This window comes from Frankliniella occidentalis, unplaced genomic scaffold, assembly GCF_000697945.3.
Source record: "Frankliniella occidentalis isolate FOCC.00 unplaced genomic scaffold, Focc_3.1 Scaffold85, whole genome shotgun sequence".
Classification (NCBI taxonomy): Eukaryota; Metazoa; Arthropoda; class Insecta; order Thysanoptera; family Thripidae; genus Frankliniella; species Frankliniella occidentalis.
In genome coordinates this window covers 560,708-563,255 of record NW_026267214.1, presented here as the reverse complement: position 1 = coordinate 563,255, position 2,548 = coordinate 560,708, and the positions used below count along the sequence as shown (strand labels likewise).

General features: G+C 56.0%; 1 protein-coding gene across 26 annotated transcripts in view; it reads right to left on the bottom strand.

Annotated features, from left to right (window-relative positions):
* Positions 1–2,548, bottom strand: part of LOC113217712 (RNA binding protein fox-1 homolog 2) — a 129,952-nt gene that overhangs the window by 28,350 nt on the left and 99,054 nt on the right. For 24 of the 26 annotated variants that reach the window (XR_008011325.1, XR_008011326.1, XM_052269165.1 and 21 more), the window contains exon 3: positions 507–560. The exons of the other annotated variants lie outside the window; for them this stretch is intronic. Coding sequence is in view for 22 of the 24 variants with exons in the window: in XM_052269165.1 (XP_052125125.1) it covers positions 507–560 (54 nt within the window). In the remaining 2 variants the exon portion in view is untranslated. The remainder of the gene's footprint in view (positions 1–506; positions 561–2,548) is intronic. 26 annotated transcript variants of the gene reach the window in all.

The window sequence follows — 2,548 nt, the reverse complement described above, 5'->3', positions numbered from 1 at the left end:
CCCCGACCCGCCCGAGCGGGATAAGTTTGTTTCACATCGCGGCGGAAGGAGGATGAGGACTGGGGGAGCAGGGAGAGGGAGAACGGGTGATCCCGACGCAAAAACTTTTGGGGAGGTGTAGAGCGAAGAGGCACGGGGAAGTCCCACCCCAACCCGCTGCGCAGTTCCAGCAGCATCAGCATCCCTCCCCTCCTCCCTTCCACGAGACAATCGAGGTCAAAGGTTGTATAATATTGACTGCCGCGCTACACTGGTATTTGCCTAGGCCCCGGTTGCCTCCCCGTTGACCCTCTGGTATGCACGGCCCACAGCCCCAGCCTGACCCGCGGCCCAAGCGTCGAGCTATGGAGCACAACAGATTTGCCTTTGGCTTAACACTCTGGCGACAAGATCTCCATTTTAAACAAACCGCGGCCTCTGGTTTTCGTCGGGTCGGGTCGGGTCGGCTGCACCGGCTCCGTCCGCAGCGTTCGACCAAGCTTTACTGAAGGTGAGGGGGTACCTACTTGCTGGGTATGGGTGACGGCGCCGTTGTCTGTAGACTGCCCTCCGGTGTAACACTGCGAGCGAAAACAAAACATAGTGACAAGCAGAAACAAACAGAACAAGCAGCTAATAATAAATAATTATAACAACAACAAATAATAATAATAATAATAATAATAATAATATGGCATAACAAATGCTCCCCGCAAACTCCCACATTCTCATTTCGACGTGTGAGGTCATTCCGGTCAGACCAGTGCAAAAGTCTACGACACACGATGCCGACTAGGGGATGGGAAGGCAAAGACCATAACTTAACGCTAAGTACGGTTTAGGTCGACGTGCGCGTGTTGCGAGAGGGTGGCGCGTATGGGGACCGTGGGGACGGCGTATTAGAGGGTACCGTGGGGGTTGGGCGGGGGCGGAGCCATACTAATCCGCGTTATTGGGGCCATCAAGAGCACACTGAACAGCAGAACGCCCCCTCCCCCCTCCCCTCCCTCCCCTCGGGGGCCTCGAGCCGGACCACCGCCTGCGAGGGACGGGGATAGACGATATAGACCTTTCCCTTGTCCCCCTCTCCCCTTCTCTCCTCCCCCCGGACTACTCGGCCGACCCCGCCCCGCCCGCCTCTCCCACGGAAATCAATTGCTGTTACTTGAGCCCACAACTCCACTTGAGCCGGGCGAGGCAGGCAGTAGTGTATACGCGTACATAGGCACGTTTCGCATGAGGGGCGAGGCGAGGAAGGGGAGCAGGGGGTGGAGATCCTAAGGGGAAAAGAGGGAGGAGGGGAGGGCGACGCGGGTTTACAATCACCCTTAATGAACAAATTCTGCCGACAGAGGCTGGGCCGTGGTGGGCCGCCGGCGCCATGGGGCCCGGCCGGCCAGCGCATCGATACTACGCCACGCCACGCCATCCGGCGGCGCCAACGACGCGATACCCCGCGCTCTGGAGCCTCCAGGATGACACGGGGATGGGGCCGAGGGGGCCGAGGCGGCCTGGGGTTGGCAAACTATTGACGCATGAACGGAAGAGGCCGGTGCTGGGGAGGGAGCACCATCCGGGACATTCCGGACCGTGGTGTGATTTATACAAGAGCCCCTCTCTCCGCACGTGTGTGTGTGTGTGTGTGTGTGTCGTACACGGGCAAACTTTGCAGAGCCCGAGAAAAACACGGCCGGAGCGCAGCGCAGCGCGGCAAAGCCGAGAAAACGAAGGGGAAGGAATAAAATGTATGCGAGTTGCAGAGAGGGGGGAGAGGGGTGGGTGGGGGGACGCGGACCAGTAATCGCCTTAATTCTTACTCCCCACTTTTTCGTTGTTTTATTTCAGACATCGCACAAGTCATTTGCGAAAACAAAGGGCAGCCCCCTTCCTCCCCTCTCGCCTCCACTGGCTACAGCTACACCCACACCCCCGCGCCCGCCTCTGCTTGCTATAGATCACCCTATTTCCCGAGTGGGCGGCAGCTTCAACAGAAAACTAAAACAAGAAGAAATAAAAAAAAAAACTCGAGGCAAATAGAAGGGCCGAAAGAAAATTAACGCGACACACCGAGAGGCGGGAAAAGAGAGCGAAACGGTCCTCCCCGCGCCCGGTCAGATTATTCCCTCAACTTTGGATCGCAAACAGTGCACTCCGTGCCCCCCCCCCTCCCCACCTCTAGCACCACAGGTTTAAACCCCCACTGGGTCACCCAGTTATGGGACCGCGAGCCATACGGGTCGAAGCACCGCCCATTCCGAACCCTATAAATGAAAATATGTCAGCTTGTGTGATACTGTAAAAGGGGCCATGAATAGTCAAAACGGTTTGGCAGAGGGGAACGACCACTCACTGCGAAATGAGAAGGTGGGAGACCGCCGCCGCCGCTGAGGGGGGGTCGGAATTATAGACATTTCATAAGAGTATTGAATGCAAAGTAAAGGTAATCACAGCCTCTAGAAGGGAACAAACATCTAGAGACAGACAACATTCCAAATGATACAGACATAAGTACGTCAAAGATAAGAATGATAACATTTCCCAAGACACCCGTTTAAAAAAAAAAAAAAAA